Here is a 17578-nt window from a genome sequence, read left to right on the forward strand (position 1 = left end):
GGAGAGTTACGTCCGTGTGAGACGAGCGTTTCGTTTACATTACCGTTTGCCGCCTCGCGCTCGTGTACCATCTAACAACGCTATTCAAACGTGGGTAAGTAACTTTGAAAGCAGTGGTTCAACAACAAAAAAAAGAGGTGGAAGTGCTAGAACTGTGCGCACGCCAGAGAATATTCAAGCGGTTCGTAATTCATTGGAAGAGAGTCCACGAAGATCCGTTCGACGACGAAGCTTAAATCTCGGACTAACCTACAGCACCACAAGAAGAATTTTGCATAAAGACCTTCACCATCATCCATATAAAATTCAGATTGTGCAATCTCTCAACGTTCGAGATTACGCTACTCGATTAAGGTTTTGTGAACAAACGTTAGAGCATATCAATGAAAACGATAACGTACTGCATAATCTTTGGATGAGCGATGAAGCCCACTTTCATCTTACTGGCTTTGTCAACAAACAAAATTTTCGGTATTGGTCAGACAATAACCCTCAAGAATTACACGAAAGACCCCTACATTCAGAGAAAGTAACCGTGTGGTGTGCGATTTTTTCGTTAGGGATAATCGGCCCTTATTTTTTTGAGAATGTTGTAACAGTGAACTCTGATCGTTACGTCAATATGTTGAACAATTTTTTTCTTCCTGCAATCGAGAACTACAGAAATGAAACAACGATTTTCCAACAAGATGGTGCAACATGTCATACAGCGTCAAGTGTCAATGGGTTTACTAAGACAGGTGTTCCCTGGTCGTCCTATGAGCAAGAATGGCAATATTCCTTGGCCACCTCGCTCTCCGGACTTGTCAGCATGCGACTTTTTTCTTTGGGGGTACCTAAAAACAAAAGTGTTTCAAAGTAACCCCCCAAGGACTATCCAGGCATTAAAAGAAAGGATTAGACTTGAAATAGCCGCAATACCGCTAGAAATGCTGTGCAATGTTATGGGGAACTTTTCAACGAGGCTGCAAGAATGTGTGCGAAACAATGGAGGCCACCTTTCGGACATTATTTTTAAAAAATTAACGATTGTGCACTAACATAATACTTCCATTCCTGTAGATCATGTTTTCATCAATAAACTTGACAAAAAATGGTTCTTTTAATGTTTTCTGAGTTTTTTAAATCATCCCGTTTCATTGACTCACCTGTTACATATAACATTTATTGAACGTATTCCTCATATTAATAGTTATTTATGGTACTAGTGTGTTACGGTATATATGTCACGCTGGGAAATGTAATTTTCCGAAGTGACTTATATGATGTAACACACGAGTGCCATACAAAATTTTATCCAAAACTAATAGAATTTCATTTTAATAATAAATAAAAGCGACTCAAAATTTCAAGTGGTCAATGTCAGATAAAGTAATTTAACAAAATCAATGTATTTTTAAATATTACAAAGGATGCGAGTGTCAACTTAATCCAACCAACCAAGGGTAAACAAACAATATTTTTTGAGTTGAAATCACGTTGAAATCCTAAAACCAAAACCGAAAAAATGGAAAATATGGAAATTCCATCTGAAATTTTAGAAAATGCTAATGCGGCTACTGTGCGATTTCAAGATTGGAAAATCAAAGACGGGGTGAAAGGCGTAAATGAAGATGTCTTGCTGGCTATTTAAGTGAGAAATTAGCTCCATCCACATTGTGGACTAAATATTCNAATGCGGCTACTGTGCGATTTCAAGATTGGAAAATCAAAGACGGGGTGAAAGGCGTAAATGAAGATGTCTTGCTGGCTATTTAAGTGAGAAATTACTCCATCCACATTGTGGACTAAATATTCCATGTTGAAGTCAACTTTGAGAGTTTACAAGAACATTGAAATTTCGAAAATCGGTTATAGTGGCATTTCTGAAGTCTAAGCACAAACATTTTCAACGAAAAAAATCCAAGGTCTTAGAAAGAGAACAAATCGAACAATTTTTGCATGAAGCCCTAGACGAAGATCATCTTATGAATAAGGTAGGTTCTAGTGAATAGTTTAACTGAGTTAAATTTATTAAATTGTTTTTATGTGGCCTTGATATTATGAGTTTTTGGCGCTTACCGTTGCGAGGAATTAACCCATCTAAGCATAAACAATATAGAGGACAAAGGGCAGTATATCCACATCATGATTTCAAATACTAAAATGAACAAACCAAGAAGCTTGGCTGTGTTAAATGATGGAGTTTGTGTTAATCCAAATATTCTAAGCTAAGGCCTCAAAATGTGCAGCACAAAAGGTTCTTTTGCAATTTTCAAAAGGGAAAATGCACATGTCAATGTGTTGGTATTAATAAGCCATCAAAAATCCCTAATGTTGTTGCACGATTTTTGGCCTTGACAGATTCTAATTTATATACAGGGCATGGCTTGCGTCGCGCATCTGCAACTCTCTTGGCCAATGCTGGAGGGGCAATTACAACATTCAAACGCCACGGTGCGCGGTGGATGGACGTCATCTACCGTGGCAGAAGGTTATATAGACTCGTGAAGCAAGCACAAGCAAAGAGGCAACCTGTTCTATAAATTTACCACAATCACAAAATGATTCCAATAATCCTTTGGCATTAAATAACGGCTTTCCCATAAATGTTAATGTTAATATTAATAAGTAGGTAGATTGTAAGTTTGTAGCATTTTAGGTTATTTGTTGACTGTTTCAAATTGTTTTTTTAATAAAAACTAGAAAAATAAACCAAACATTTGTCTTTTTATGATTTCTATAAGTCACTAATGGGTTATAAGTCATAACTTACTAGTGACTTATGACTTATAACTCACTAGTGACTTATAGGCCACAATATTCCCTTAAAACCAAAGAAATTATAGTATCATTATATACAAGTGTTGGATAAACGTTTATTATAACTATCACAGCCCCACCAAAAAAGTATCGGGTAATCAGATCCGTGTATTTCCATGTATTTTTTCCGCTGAATCCGAATCTGCCTTCAGATTTGGCCCAACGGGTCTGAGTTTTCGGGAAAATTTAAAAAACAGGTCAGAATTCACAAAAAACGTCATTTACGATCGACGAAAGTTATAAAAAGTCAAATTATTCTACCAGCTCACTAGACGTATGATTTTTCACTCGTTTAATTCCAATTTATCATCATAGAGTCAGACAAGCTGGTCCAATTTCATGCAAAAACGGAAAATAGATCAAAATGCTTTAAAACGCCATTTTCATGGCATAATTCGTGTTGCAGAGTTCTGGATCCATTTTTTATCCACCCACCCATTTATGAATTCATACATCTTTCTATCCAATCGTTCATGCCTGAATACGCATATTTATCCATCCCCCTATACCACCTATAAAACCCACACATGAAGGAAGTGCAACTTGTAGTCCATCAAACATCCCCCGTCTTTGAAGTCTTTTATCAATTTTAATACAATTTCTTCGTATTTGGGACTCTTATTGTTTCCTTCTCAACGCTACTCATTGTAGTGATGAATGTTGCATCCTTGAACAATGTCCGAATACACCTTCTTTCAATTTCGCCTCAGCAATATTCGGAAATTTTCGCCCTTTATATATAAGTATAGGGCGAAAACTTGTTGAAAATTTTTATATATTTTCTGTTTTTAAATGAAATTGGACCATCTTGTCTGACTCTATGATGGAATAAATTGGAATTAAACAAGTGAAAAATCATACGTGTAGTGAGCTGGTAGAATAATTTTATTTTTCATAACTTTCGTCGATCGTAAATGACGTTTTTTGTGAATTTTGACCTGTTTTTTTGATTTTCCCGAAAACTCAGACCCCTTGGGCCAAATCTGAAGGCAGATTCGGATTCAGCGGAAAAAAATACATGGAAATACATGAGTCTGAACACCAGATCCGATACTTTTTTTCTTTTGTGGGGCTGTGTATTTATTTATATTTATAGTTACGTTGCGGATTGTACAACCATTAAACATTACCCGATAAGTCGGCGACATTATTGTTGTTAATTATTTAATTTTCGACAATATNATGAAGGAAGTGCAACTTGTAGTCCATCAAACATCCCCCGTCTTTGAAGTCTTTTATCAATTTTAATACAATTTCTTCGTATTTGGGACTCTTATTGTTTCCTTCTCAACGCTACTCATTGTAGTGATGAATGTTGCATCCTTGAACAATGTCCGAATACACCTTCTTTCAATTTCGCCTCAGCAATATTCGGAAATTTTCGCCCTTTATATATAAGTATAGGGCGAAAACTTGTTGAAAATTTTGATATATTTTCTGTTTTTAAATGAAATTGGACCATCTTGTCTGAATCTATGATGGAATAAATTGGAATTAAACAAGTGAAAAATCATACGTGTAGTGAGCTGGTAGAATAATTTTATTTTTCATAACTTTCGTCGATCGTAAATGACGTTTTTTGTGAATTTTGACCTGTTTTTTGAATTTTCCCGAAAACTCAGACCCCTTGGGCCAAATCTGAAGGCAGATTCGGATTCAGCGGAAAAAAATACATGGAAATACATGAGTCTGAACACCAGATCCGATACTTTTTTTCTTTTGTGGGGCTGTGTATTTATTTATATTTATAGTTACGTTGCGGATTGTACAACCATTAAACATTACCCGATAAGTCGGCGACATTATTGTTGTTAATTATTTAATTTTCGACAATATTACTGCTACTAACAAACTCTTCGTCTCTCCCCCATCTAAATATTTTATCTGCCATGTCTAGTGTATTTGTAAAAGATTCCTCTGTATGTCCTTCGGCATAATTTTTCAACCAAGTAGGAGCGTTTGCTAACTGACGTATTTTTAAGGCTTTCGTGTTTATTTCAACGATTTTCTCCAACTTCACAAAATTTGAGATCCATGAGGAGATATACGAATCGAAAATATCAGGAGAAAACCTTATCAACGTAGCGAACGCGCTAAATGATACTATTTTGGAGCAAGTTCAATTGAGGTAAGTTAACTGTAATCAGTAGCCTACATAGAATTTTGCCACTATAGTATTCAGTTTGTAATGTCCTACTATTATAGTTATTTTGTAATAAATACCCTATTTTGAATAAATTAAAACGTATTTTCAAGGAAATGAATGGATAAAAAAATAGAAATTATAAGTAACAATTATAATAAGTACAGATTAAATGCCAAACCAGCTTACATAAAAAAATAAGAAATTAGTAGGTCATTACACCATTGGTTTTTAACGATTAAACGTAGAAAGCACCAAGAGTGTTATAGGATAATTACTCCCTAAGTTGACGTACATACATCCTTTCGAGCCAAAGTACACTGCCGACTTCGGTATGGTATTATTCCTATAACAGCCTAGATACCTTAATTATCATAAAGCTCAGGATACTTAAGATATATTTGTTTTTGTAAGAACTGTTTATTGTGGGTGGTTCTGACCCCAAAACAACACTAATTGTGAAGCAGAACATTAATAAACTTCGATATTTTTACATAAACTTTGATTTGTAGCTTATTATCTGACTGGCCTAATAACTACACCTTTACAAAGCAAGTAGCAGAAGGAGTGATGAAAGAAGAAGGCAAAAACATTCCGACTAGTATGATAAGAGCAGCTCATAGTAAGTATAGATTATTTCAACAAATAAACTTCAAAAAAACTAAATCCTTTATCGTCTAGGTTTCATAAATTTTACCACATTTCAATATTCAATTAGTTCACATGTAGGTTCATTAATCCTGATTTTATGCCTTGAAGGGGTCTGAATAAAGGCGAGAAAACATTAACAAAAAAAATTTGAGTTTTCTCTGAGGTTTTATCCAGCTTTACCGTTACACCTTAATCTGTTGGGTTAACTCCTAGCATTTTTATTGAATTCAAAGTTTCGTTTTAATTAAAAAAATAGATAAATTAATAAGAAAAATACCAATGATATATTCTCCATCATTGTTTACGATGATCTCACAATGATCTGGCATTTTTTCTATTCCACCCCTGAAGAAATTCGATGGCTTGGAGGTGAATAATTCTGAAAGCCAATTTCGAAACGTGATGTCGTTAATCTGGTAGAACAATATCAGGAGAATATGGCGGATTTAGAATTCCCTTCTAAACGAGCTCCTGAATAGCTGCTTTCGTGGCATTAGCAATATAAGGGGAGCGCTCATCATGCTGCAAAATCATTTTATAACGTCTTCTCGTTTTTTTTTTAATTGCGACGTCAAGATGCCGGGGTATTCATAGCAGACGTCGCCTTGTTTATCCCAGCAGATGCACATTAACTTACGAAGATGGTACCAGTTTCTACTCGAAGGAGTTGCCTTTCTGTCAAAATCATTCTTTTATGTTTTTCGTGTTGATATAAAGGCGCCATTTTTCATCAGTAACCAACTGGGACAAAAACGGTCGATGATATTGATGACAATCATCAGTGATGACGAGCCAGTAAATAGAGGCTTATTTTTGGGGTTTTTGCTTAAAACATGCGGTACCTATGTATCTAATTCTTGATGATATTTACTCATGTTTACAAATGTATTTTGATCGACTGGTCACTGTATCACACTGGCCAATTCCCGGACTGACTGACGTGGATATCATGAATTAAAGTCATCCGAAAGACCTTCGTCAAAGTCACATTCTCTTAAGCGTTGAAAAACATTTTCTTGGTGTACTTTCCCCTGTTAGATTTTCTACGTAACCGGCACAATTGCTTCTAGAACCTCCCGTTGCCTAAACACCTCAGGTGATGTCAAACAAAAGGATATGTCAGAAATGCCAGTTTTTTTCTACATAACACTCCATTTCTTTTGCAAATAATTCATACAATCTCTGCAAATACTCATAAGTTCAAAGACTACTCAATTAAACAATAGTATGATATTAGAACAACTTTAATATACAGGGTGTTTCAGGATTAAGTCGACAAAATTTAAGGAAATATTCCTCATAAAAAAATAAGAAAAAAATCAAGTATAATTTGTTTTGATGAAAATTCATCCACGAGTGTCAGAAGATCTAGCTATGAGCTAGGTATTTCGTCAAGTTCCATTTGGAGGACTCTTCGGGCTGATGATCGCCATGCGTACCATATCCAGCGTGTGCAACATTTATTGCCTCAGAACATACGATGCAGGCACGTGTTTTGTGACTGGATGTTAAACCAAGCAGAGAATGATGATCAGTTTACGCAAAAAGTAATGTGGACAGATGAGGCAACATTTACTCGAAGGGGAATTTTAAACCAAAGGAACAACCATATTTGGTCCTACGAGAATCCACGGGCGGTAAGGGAACATAGTTTTCAGCATGAATTCCAATGTAACGTATGGTTGGGTGTGTTGGACAACACTATAGTTGGTCCCTACTTCCTTCCGCATCGGTTAAATGCTGACATGTTTACCGAGTTCCTTGAAAATGGTTTTCAAGATCTGTTAGAAGATGTTCCGCTTAATACTCGAATGAACAGTTGGTTTCAACTAGATGGTTGTCCTGCCCATTTTGGTAGAGGTCCTAGGGAGTGGTTAAACATTAATTATCCCAGGAGATGGATTGGTCGTGGAGGACCTGCAGCGTGGCCCGCACGTTCACCGGACTTGACACCGATGGATTATTTCGTTTGGGGTGCTGTTAAACAAAAAGTCTACGAGGTGCCAGTTGATACCCTAGAAGATCTAAGACAGCGAATAGTCCAAGCGTGTCGAGAATTAACTCCAATTCAGTGTCGATCGGCCACTACCTCCATAATTAGAAGATGTCGTGCTTGTCTACAGTCCGGAGGCGCCCATTTTGAACAAAATATTTTTTAAATCATTTCATTTTTGATTCACTTTTCGCTTTGCCTAGGTATAATATTAATTGGTAATTTTTTGGTTGTTTCAATTTACAAATAAATTTTCATGTATTGTTTGCGATCTTATTTTATTTAAAAGTACACATACAACACAAGTAAATGAAGTCACTACAAACCGCCTGAAAAAATTTAGGAGTATTGCAAGGGTCGTTACGTTGTCGCATTACAACATAGTCACTTTAGACGTTAGGTACTTAAATACTTCTATTGTTTTCATCATTTTTTTTTCTAAAAAAACACCCGAAACATCTAAATAATTTTAATACTATTGGTTAAACCCAAGGGAAGGGGAGACAAAAAGGTTTATTTGACTCACACATACTATGACCAATTTTAATAGGTACTGTACTTTTTTAGGTTTTATGAGGAACGACAGAATCCAGAAGCACCCTTCTGAAAAATCAATTTTGCCATGAAACTATAAGAGTTAGGAAAAAAGTGAATGTACACTTTTTGTCAATAACACACTGTTCTACCTAAAACAGCATCATTTTTTACTTTCAGTAGGCCGTATTAATTTTTTTATATAATTTAATGAGTCCCCCATAACTCCGCTACTGGTTGCTTGCGGGACTTCTACTTCTATGGAAAAATGGTATTTTATAGGAAGATGTGTCATGCCAAATTTGCCTTAAATAGCCTTCTTCATTTAGAAGTTATTTAAAAAATTCGATTTTTTTAAAAAATCTTTAACGCCCTATATTTCGAAACTGAAGCGTCTCTGGAAAAAAATTTATATCTGATTTTTTTCTTATTTTTTTTTTATGAGAAATATCTCCTTAAAGTTTGTCGACTTAATCCTGAACACCCTGTATGTCAGAGAGTTGATTTCCAAGGCACTCTTGCCATGGAAGCCAAAAACGATCTGAACCTATGCATCATTCCAATATAAATCGTCATTTCACTTTCAGTAATACCTGCTGTCGAGGAACCTTGTGCTGGGTACGTAGAAAACGTATATTCCCTCTCTGGCTTAGCCGTGGCTAACGCCTTGGGCGTCAACAGGGTGAATTACTACAAAAATGGCAATCTAGACGTGATACCTGTAGACTACGTCGTCAGTCAATTGATCGCTTCAGGGTGGTACGCTGGACTTCAAAAGTACGTGTACAAATCCATCTTAAAAAGCAAATATTTTAACTGACTATGTTTCAGACTGAGAAAGAAAAGGGGCGACATTACAAGTACTGAGGTGCTAGTATACCATTGCACTACCTCTCAAGAAAAACCGTTAACCAGTGGTAAGTTACAGATGAGAGTCGATTTGGTCCTTTTAGCCGGATAAATTTAATGACGTCATAATGTTACCAGACATTCAGGCCGAGTGTATCCCATTTACGCTAAAACGTTATGCTAGAAATAACGTTTGTTCTCGAACAACCCCCTAGAGAGCGAAAAATGTCTATACGATTAGAATAAATATTACAAAATAAAAAGTTTTTACTTTTTTTCTAATCATACCAATAATTTGTTCTATTAGCCTTAAACGGATTTAAACGGATGCAAACTACCCCTCATGTTCACTCCCAGAAACAGTATTTCTGTGACATCTCGGGTTCTAATCAATATTTTGGAATGAAACGAAATGGAAATTACTTCTTATAAAAAGACAGATATTTCACAAATAATTTTTTCTATTGGTCTAAAACGGATTTAAACGATGCAAACTACCCCTGATATTCATCCCTCAAAAACGGGTTAGGTAATTTCCATTTTGTTTCATTCCAAAATATTTATTAGAACCCGAGATATCACGGATATACTGTTTTTGGGGGGTGAGCAGCAGGGGTAGTTTGCATCTGTTTAAATCCGTTTTAGACCAAGAAAAAAAACAGAAGACATTTTTCGCACACTAGGGGATTACTAGGGGGTTGTTCGTCCCCTAAAATGAGAAATTATTTTTGTCAATTTGTTTACATAAATCATATTTTTAATATTTTGAATCAATATGAATTTTTTATATATAAAAAATGTTTGAAAATATACTTAGTTTTCCTGAAATAAAAAATAAGGGTTGCAACCCCCAAACACGGAATCACTTGTGAAACATTTTATTTTTTTAAAAGAAGTAATTTCCATTTTATTTCATTTCAAAATATTGAGATGTCACAGAAATACTGTTTTTGGGGGTGAACATGAGGGGTAGTTTGCATCCGTTTAAATCTGTTTGCGGCTAATAGAACAAATTATTCGTATGATTAGAGAAAAAGTAAAAACTTTTTATTTTGCAATGTTAATTCTAATCGTACAGACATTTTTAGCACACTAGAGGGTTGTTCACCCCCTAAAAAGAGAACTTTATTTTGTCAATTTGTTTACATAAATCATATTTTTTATTTTTTTTAATATGAATTTTTTTATATATAAAAAATGTTTGAAAAATATAGTTTTTCTGAAATAAAAAATAAGGGTAGCAACCTCCAAACACGGAATCTAATGTGAAACATTTGTTTTTTTATAAGAAGCAATTTCCATTTTTTTTCATTCCAAAATATTGATTAGAACCCCAGATATTTAGAAAAAACTGTTTTGGGGGTCGAACTTTGAGGATGTATTTCACCCCCTAAATATGTTTTTCCGCCGATAAAAAAATATGTCATTTAATTTTTTATGTTCTACAACCGAGTCACAACATATATAAAAATATTGGAAATGGAGAGTTCGGGTTGGGGTAGTTTCCTTGTTAGATCCTTCTTCGTTTGATTTAGCCTAACAATAATTTTAGGGTAAATACTTACCTAAGTTGCTTAAATTTTACAACTTACCTTCGATGTGCGTTTATAAAACCGGCAAGTAAATGTAAATTTAACAAGCCGTTCATTTTCATTAGACAAATAACACGTACGTTAAACTATAGCAACACCAAATTCCTTGCCTTTAAGAAACTGTGATAATTTAAGATAACGTGTTACAGACTATTTTATGTCGTACTTACCCGTTATTTACGAGTTTGCAATTGTTTCATGTTTCATAACATAACCTAAAAGACATCTGTCAGTTATATGTGTTTTTGTCTAATACTGACTCTTGTTTATAATAATTTTGCATTATTATTAAAAATGTGGACACAAAAGCGTCTTCAAAAAACAACAAAATTGCAATACGAGTATTTGCTAAAAATAGTCTTAATTTCTCAATAACGTGCACGTTATATCTTAACAGTTAACGTTAACCTTAACGTTTAACCCTGAAATAACGTAACTGTTATTATGATAAAATGGGATACATACTCGGCCTGATTGTCGCAAGTATATTTTTAAGGAAAATAAACAAATTTATTAAATTTTCGTTAAGTGGAACAAAAAAAGAGTATATGTATTTTTCATATCTGCATTGTTTATTCAGGATTAAAAAAGTGTCAAGCTTTAGATATCATATTTTACTACCTCGAAATTTTCAGGAACCCAATTAGTTCACATCCACATTTACTTCACGACTGGTATTCACTCTACACGAATATAACAGACGTGAAGTATTTGACAACAAAAATAAGATGAAATTAAAAAAATTACAATTTTTAAAACGGATTTTTAGACTGATGTCAAAAAAATGTTTTTTTATGTTAACTTTGTCATAAGAGATGCCAATCCGAACTGCTACTTCCTTTACAAGTAAGTTGTGTTTTTAGATGAATGGATGGGAGTTACAGAGACAGCAAGCAGAGAAGTGCCATCTGCCAAGATGATCCGGTTGCCTCTAACGTTTAACACAGCTTGCTACTACAATTTTAAATTGTTAACTTTTATTTTTCACACTTTCATGGGCTTTTTGTGTGATATGCGTTCGAAACTAGCCGGAAGAAATTCAACGTAAGTATACAGAGGGTTTTTATGACCTTTTACCAAATTGGAATGAAGAAAAGAATGTAAAAGAAACGAAAATGAAAAAAAAATAATTACAGACACAGCAACGGCTGGTACGGGGGATCTGTGGCGTCGCCCCTCTCCCTAGGAACTTTCGTAGTAAAAAATCAAGATAATTAAATAAATGTTAAATTTGTAACATGCAGTCAATTCAACTCGACATGCAAAATTCATTTGATCTTTCAAATCAGTGAATACGTGGCTCGTAGCTCGCCCTTAAATCTGCAGTGTTTACAGCGGTGGTCACGGTTACCGTCGCGCAGCAGTGAAAGACGGAATGGGAGTATCGTGAGTATCGCATATTTACTATGGGCTCTCTTTAGTCCGTCCGTAACCGAATAAAAGCTATTTCACCGCTTTTTTTCTTATTAAATGTAATTTGTTTACTTGTGGTGTAATATTTTGTTACCTACGTATTGTTTTTGCGTGTTTTTTAAAAGATCGTAAAAATTTAAATTAGATTGTAAAGACAGACTAATAGCATTTGCAATGCTATCGATTGGTGTGAGAAATACCAAACCTTAACGAAAAAATAATTGAAAAATTTATTTCGGACAAAAGCAAAAGAATGGACTTCACTATAAAAAATAATGTTGATCACATTTTCCCTATATTTCAATTGTACTTAAAATAAAACTACCCAATTGTATTTTGACTTTATTTTTAATGTTTTGTATCTAAATTTTTCCGCCCTCCCTATAGGCTACTGATTATATCTAAAAAAACAGGGTTAAAAGAAACTATGCCGTTCAAGCAATTTTATTGCATGAATCGTTCAAAGGGCCATTTTAGATGAAAAAACCGCGGAGTGCTATTAAATTAGAGGGTGGAAATTGGAGATAGGGGTGAAAATGCACCCCTTTCTGTTTTTTAATTGTAGCTCGAAAACGAAGCAAAATTTCGCTATAGCTCATAGGAAAAATTATTTAGAGAACTCAATTTCTCATCGAAATGGCTTATTTAAAAAATTTAAAAGGAAAATTTTATGCAAAAAATCGTTAATAACAATTTGAAAGCAAATTTTTTTATATATTTTATTAACTTTTTGCCCCTAAGTTTTTTTTGAGTAAAGATAGATATAAGCATCGCTTCATAAACAAAGCAGATAAAATTTCCTTCAAAAAAAGAGGTTATACAGAATTTTTGGATGAGAATTGACTGATAGATGGCCCCTCAAACTTAGCCAATTTTTCGATTTTCGTCGCTTTTACCCTTATACGTTTTAATTCTCATTGTTGCAAAAAAGGAGGGATTCATTCAAGGATTTTCATCACGACTTGTTCGAAGGATCATTAAAAATGAAAAAACCGTGGGGTGCTATTAAATTAGAGGGTTGAAATTAAAGATAGGGGTGAAAATGCACTTTTGCAGTTTTTAAATATAGCACCGAAAACGAAGCCAAATTTCGGTATAATAGGAAAAATTTTGTAGAGAACTGAATTTCCCATCGAAGTGGCTTACTTAAAAAATTTAAAAGAAAAATGTTATGCAAAAAATCGTTAATAAACAATTTAAAGAAAAGTAAAAAATAAGGTTTTTTGATTTATTTTACTTTTTTGACTATTTTTTTTCTTTAGTAGAAGTAGACAAAGAAAATTGTTGTACAAAAAAAACTAGATGAGATTCCCTTCAAATTGATGCGTTTTTTAAAGTTTTTGGACTAATTTGACTGATTGTGAGTTATAACCGGTCAAACTTAAATATTTTTTATACAGGGTGGTCCCGAGGTAATGGATATATGGGTAGATTCCCGAAGCAAAAATATTGCGATTTAGCCGAACTTACCTTAGTCCAAAAGTTGATAGTTAAAGAGATACAGAGAAGAGATACAGTGTTAAATGTAAAATATTATTTTAGTTTGTTTCCATTTATTTCTTAATAAATGCAAATATCTACACAAAATGTTGAGGTTTGGGGTTCTTTAGATAGAGGAATTGAAATTTGTTAAAAAATTGGTTATAGTTCATAGAGGGCGCTAGCTGCAGCAGATTGAATGTGTTAAAAACAACATAACTTTTTTGTACTTTAAGGTATCTCATCTTTGGTAACAAATTCTTATTTTTCATCGTTTTTTACACAAAACTTTTGGACTAAGGTAAGTTCGGCTAAATCGTAATATTTTTACTTGGGGAATCTACCCATGAATTTTGGCCCATTACCTCGGGACCACCAATATGTATGCGCCAATATTGGTTATGAGTAGTAATATGTATGTGTATGTAATTTATTTGTGTAATTAATATAATAATGATCCTGTTGTGTATATATTTATGCTATAATTTAAGTTGTCAATTATACCCTGGCTAGCTTTCGACCCTTCTCAGTAGTGAGTTCTAGTGAAGTTAAAACTATGCAGAAAACCAAGCAATACACCACACTAAACAAAAGACATTATTCAGAAATTAATTTATTTATTAGTTTATTTTTTTTATATAACAATCAATTATAACTGTGATATATCAAGCACAATTTCAGGAATATTTGGAATTATCTTATAGCACTTTTGTGACATCTTGAGAATTTTTCATATAGTGGTATCCAAATCGATTTGTTAGTGTACTGTTGGTTGGTTGGCTTATACATAAGGCGATAAAATTTCTTTGTCAATGTGTTACTATGCTTACTTTAATACTTAATATCTATCAAAATTTTAATATGGCCAAAAATTTTTATAATTATTTGTATAGTGAAGTTAAATTTATTTAATATCTATCAGGGATGAAGAATTTGTATTTATTTCAAATTTATTTTCAGGAAAGGCTACTTTAAATTTTATTATATTGGTCCTATAGGTTTTTTTTATTACTTTTGAGTTTATTTTTATCAATCCCTTTTGCTAGCTAGCTTTATCTTATACGATTTTGTAATTCTTTGTGCACAAAATTACCTCTACGTATATCTTGTCAAATTTTACTGTCGAACTGCTTGCCCTCTTATACTCGACCTGGATATCGTCCTGGATTCCTCGTCTTCCTGCAGTTAATGGATAGCTGGAACCTGCTGCTTACTTTTATGCGTCTGGAATCTCGTCCTGGAATCTTATTGGAGTCCTTTTTAAGAGAATGGACTTTTTAATCCTTTTTTGGCTCAACTTTAAATTTTGTTTATATTGGTTGACTAACTTTAATTATCTTACTATTTTCCATTATAATTATTTCTATTTATATGGGTTTTCCCCACTTTACTTCTTTTCAACACCTCTCTCTGACAAATTCTTTCGTAACTAGTCAATAATCCGCCCCAATTTTTATTTTTCCTACTTTCATATGTAATATTTTGACTTGTGAATCCAACTTTATTTTTAGCATGTACGCTATTTGACCAAAATGATAGTGTTTTTTATACTTAAATCTTTGAAATTTATTCTGCTCTAGTAATACGACTCTCCGATAATAATTCACAATAACCTATTTAATACTAACAATTTTTTTGCTCAAATATTTTTTCTAAGTTTTACAACAATTATTTCAACCTTTTTCTCTTCACCGTGTCTTATTCAAGTAAAATTTTAATTTAAACTTATAAATTGCTATCAATAATTTGATTTCATCTCATTATATATATTTTCGTCGTTTTTAACATAAATTAGAATCAAAAAAGTAAAAAAAAAAACAAAAAATAGTGTTAAAGAATTATAGTAAATGTTCAAATTTCAATTATAACGCTGTAACTGGGTTGTTTTCGTTTAACATTCATGAAAAATAATTTATTTTAATAGCCATTACGCATTTTAGGACTAACTTCAATAACAGTTTTATAATTATCTAAAACTTTAACTTTGTAACTAATTAAACTTGTATCGTTACCATTAATTAAATTAATATGAAATAAGGTAATTAACAAATAAGATGGAACTTTGATCAGTTTAGGAACTAACCAATATTCAACGATTAAAGTGGTAGATTAACATTGTGCATAAAACTCAAACGAATTTATATTAAACAGGTTTTTTATTCAATTAATTCTTTAATAACTTGTTACTGTATGCTACATTTGTGGCACTTTTATTATAAGGTTTTGGTCGAATTTAAAGTTATAGTGTTTACGAACATAGTTGAAACGGTATATAAAAACTAAAAATCGGCAAAGAGATGCCGACTATCTTCGTAAACACTATACCACCACCACAGACAAAATAGCTTGGCGATAAGCTATATTGTCCGTGCCACCACTTTGAATATAAAACAATCAAGCATAATATCAGCAAACATAATAGACTTATAATAATTGCTATAACAAATGAGTATAGGTCATGTAAACTATTCTTTTACTTTTTAAACCAGATTATACTTTTCCGGAGGGATTGTGCGTTGATTCCGAGTCCTAGCTCAGAAAAATTAACATTTGAGGCAATATTACTTCAAATATAGTGAAAAACAGTGTTTTCTCACTTTTAGGCTAGGATATCTTGAAAACCTGATGGTGCAACATGATTAAGCGTGTCGAAATTCGCCGAGAAAGTATAGTTTGGTTCCTAGGTCATTTACATTTTGTTGCCTTGTTTTCACAAACACTGATTTCCAAATTACAGGATAGTTGAGGGGTACAAGAGACTTCACCATCTCCAGGAACAAGCAAGCCCATACTTCTTCAAGCAGTGGTACATCTCCAACGACAATGCCCAAAAGCTCTTGAAGAGAATGTCTTTCAAGGACAGAGAGCTGTTCAACTTCGACGTGCTGACGATAAATTGGGAGCTCTACTTCTCCAATTTCGCCAGAGGTTTGCGGGTGTACATAATGAAGGACCCAATGTCCACTCTGGCCGAGGGCAGGAAGAAGCTCAAGAGGAAATTGAAGATCCAGTTGTTGTCGGCAGCTTTCCTAGTTGTGTTTCTTTATGTTATCAGTAAAGTTATTCTGTTTAGGGTTATTTTTAGATAAGTTAAGGTTGGTTAATACTGATTTAGCCCCTATTTACAGGGAGTAAAGTGTTATTTTAGTTCCCGTTACTTTAGTCCTTATGACAAAAACAAACACATACTAATGCGATTCAAAATGCAAGTTAATTTGACAGCTGTTAAGGTAAGCTTTTACAGCTGTGGAAACTTACCTTAACATTGAACATAGAAAATTTATGTGTGAATAGAGCCAAAATTTAAGACAACTTGTTTACTGATTCTTCGTTTATAAATAAGCACATTTTTCTCAATTTTAATAAAAAAATTAATGTACCTATACAATAAAAAATACAGTAAGTTTTAATTGTGTTTATTTATGGAAGTGTTATAGTGTGTATGGAATGTATGTACTAAAAAAATATATTTACGTAGCAATGATTTCCATTCCATTGGAGCCGCAATAAAACGGTCAAATCTAATATCTGTATCCGTATACAAGACAAGAATAAATTGTGGTGACATATAAAAACAGTTCTTTTACAATATGGGATGACATTATCTAAATAAATTTTGAAGGTGCAAAATCCGATTCTTTATAAATATTCTGTTATTGGAAATATAAGATTTCAAGACATCAGCCTTGTTAATTTTATTTGTTAATGGAACTTTTATCAAATAACATTGGAATGGAAAAATTTAAGAAATAGAAATAAACACTTTTCCGGCGTAATTACCTAATAGTTTAGGTACAAATGAATACTTCTGCGATATGACGTAAGATTAGGTTTGAATTATAATTCTTTAAATACCTGGCCACGAAAAAAACAACTATTGTAATTCTGTGACGTAAGATTTTACAAATCATTTTATTTTCACAGAACTGGAAAAAGCATCACACAAAAATTTATACATATACAAAATAAGAGTGATAGGTACACCAATACATAAAATTATAAAAATGTAAATCATCACCCGAAGTGTGTCATATTTCCTGTCTAAATCTATTCCTGTGGATAAGAATAGTACCTATCTTTCATTAGGAGTCTGGAAATAAGGATTTTTCCGTACACGTGTGA

General features: G+C 33.3%; 1 protein-coding gene across 1 annotated transcript in view; it reads left to right on the plus strand.

The window, feature by feature from the left end:
* Nucleotides 1–16866, plus strand: part of LOC108904355 (fatty acyl-CoA reductase wat-like) — an 18598-nt gene extending 1732 nt beyond the window's left edge. The window contains exons 3-8 of the mRNA XM_018706876.1: nt 4785–4930; nt 5458–5567; nt 8711–8900; nt 8955–9040; nt 11428–11608; nt 16194–16866. Coding sequence (XP_018562392.1) covers nt 4785–4930; nt 5458–5567; nt 8711–8900; nt 8955–9040; nt 11428–11608; nt 16194–16545 — 1065 coding nt within the window. The 3' untranslated portion in view covers nt 16546–16866. The remainder of the gene's footprint in view (nt 1–4784; nt 4931–5457; nt 5568–8710; nt 8901–8954; nt 9041–11427; nt 11609–16193) is intronic.
* The last annotated feature ends 712 nt before the right edge of the window (nt 16867–17578 follow it).

Source organism: Anoplophora glabripennis, unplaced genomic scaffold, assembly GCF_000390285.2.
Source record: "Anoplophora glabripennis isolate ALB-LARVAE unplaced genomic scaffold, Agla_2.0 scaffold13, whole genome shotgun sequence".
Taxonomy (NCBI): domain Eukaryota; kingdom Metazoa; phylum Arthropoda; class Insecta; order Coleoptera; family Cerambycidae; genus Anoplophora; species Anoplophora glabripennis.